Below are 344 nucleotides of genomic sequence, written 5' to 3'. Positions count from 1 at the left end.
AGCGAGCGGCCCGCGGCACCCGTGCGTCTGTCTGTCCTTCCGTCGACGGCCCTGTCAGCAGGAGCGCGACGCCACCCCGCCGTCCAGCCTGCGCAGCAAGCTCCGAGGAGCCTGGATGCGGATGGACCAGCGAAGTTAAGTTCTGGGCTCGCTTTTCGTTACCCCGCGCTCGGCTCCGGGTTTCCGTCCGCCCTCGGCGTTAACCTTGGCCTCCAGACCTTGGCTGGCGCTCGGCGCCCCTTTGCACCCCGCGCTGCGCTCTCCCCTTCTGCGTTCTCCGCGGCTGGGGGAGGGGCGGGGGTCACCATGGCCGAGGCGCCCCAGGTGGTGGAGATCGACCCGGA

The 344-nt window shown here is 70.6% G+C and overlaps 1 protein-coding gene across 1 annotated transcript in view; it reads left to right on the top strand.

The window, feature by feature from the left end:
* The window catches only part of Foxo1 (forkhead box O1), a 120,209-nt gene that overhangs the window by 18,620 nt on the left and 101,245 nt on the right, over positions 1-344 (top strand). The window contains exon 3 of the mRNA XM_010639175.3: positions 3-324. Coding sequence (XP_010637477.2) covers positions 3-324 — 322 coding nt within the window. The remainder of the gene's footprint in view (positions 1-2; positions 325-344) is intronic.

The sequence above is a fragment of the Fukomys damarensis genome, unplaced genomic scaffold (assembly GCF_012274545.1).
Source record: "Fukomys damarensis isolate Sample0158 unplaced genomic scaffold, DMR_v1.0_HiC HiC_scaffold_38, whole genome shotgun sequence".
NCBI lineage: Eukaryota > Metazoa > Chordata > Mammalia > Rodentia > Bathyergidae > Fukomys > Fukomys damarensis.
The sequence above is the reverse complement of the archived record's forward strand: the minus strand, read 5'-3'. Positions and strand labels throughout refer to the sequence as shown.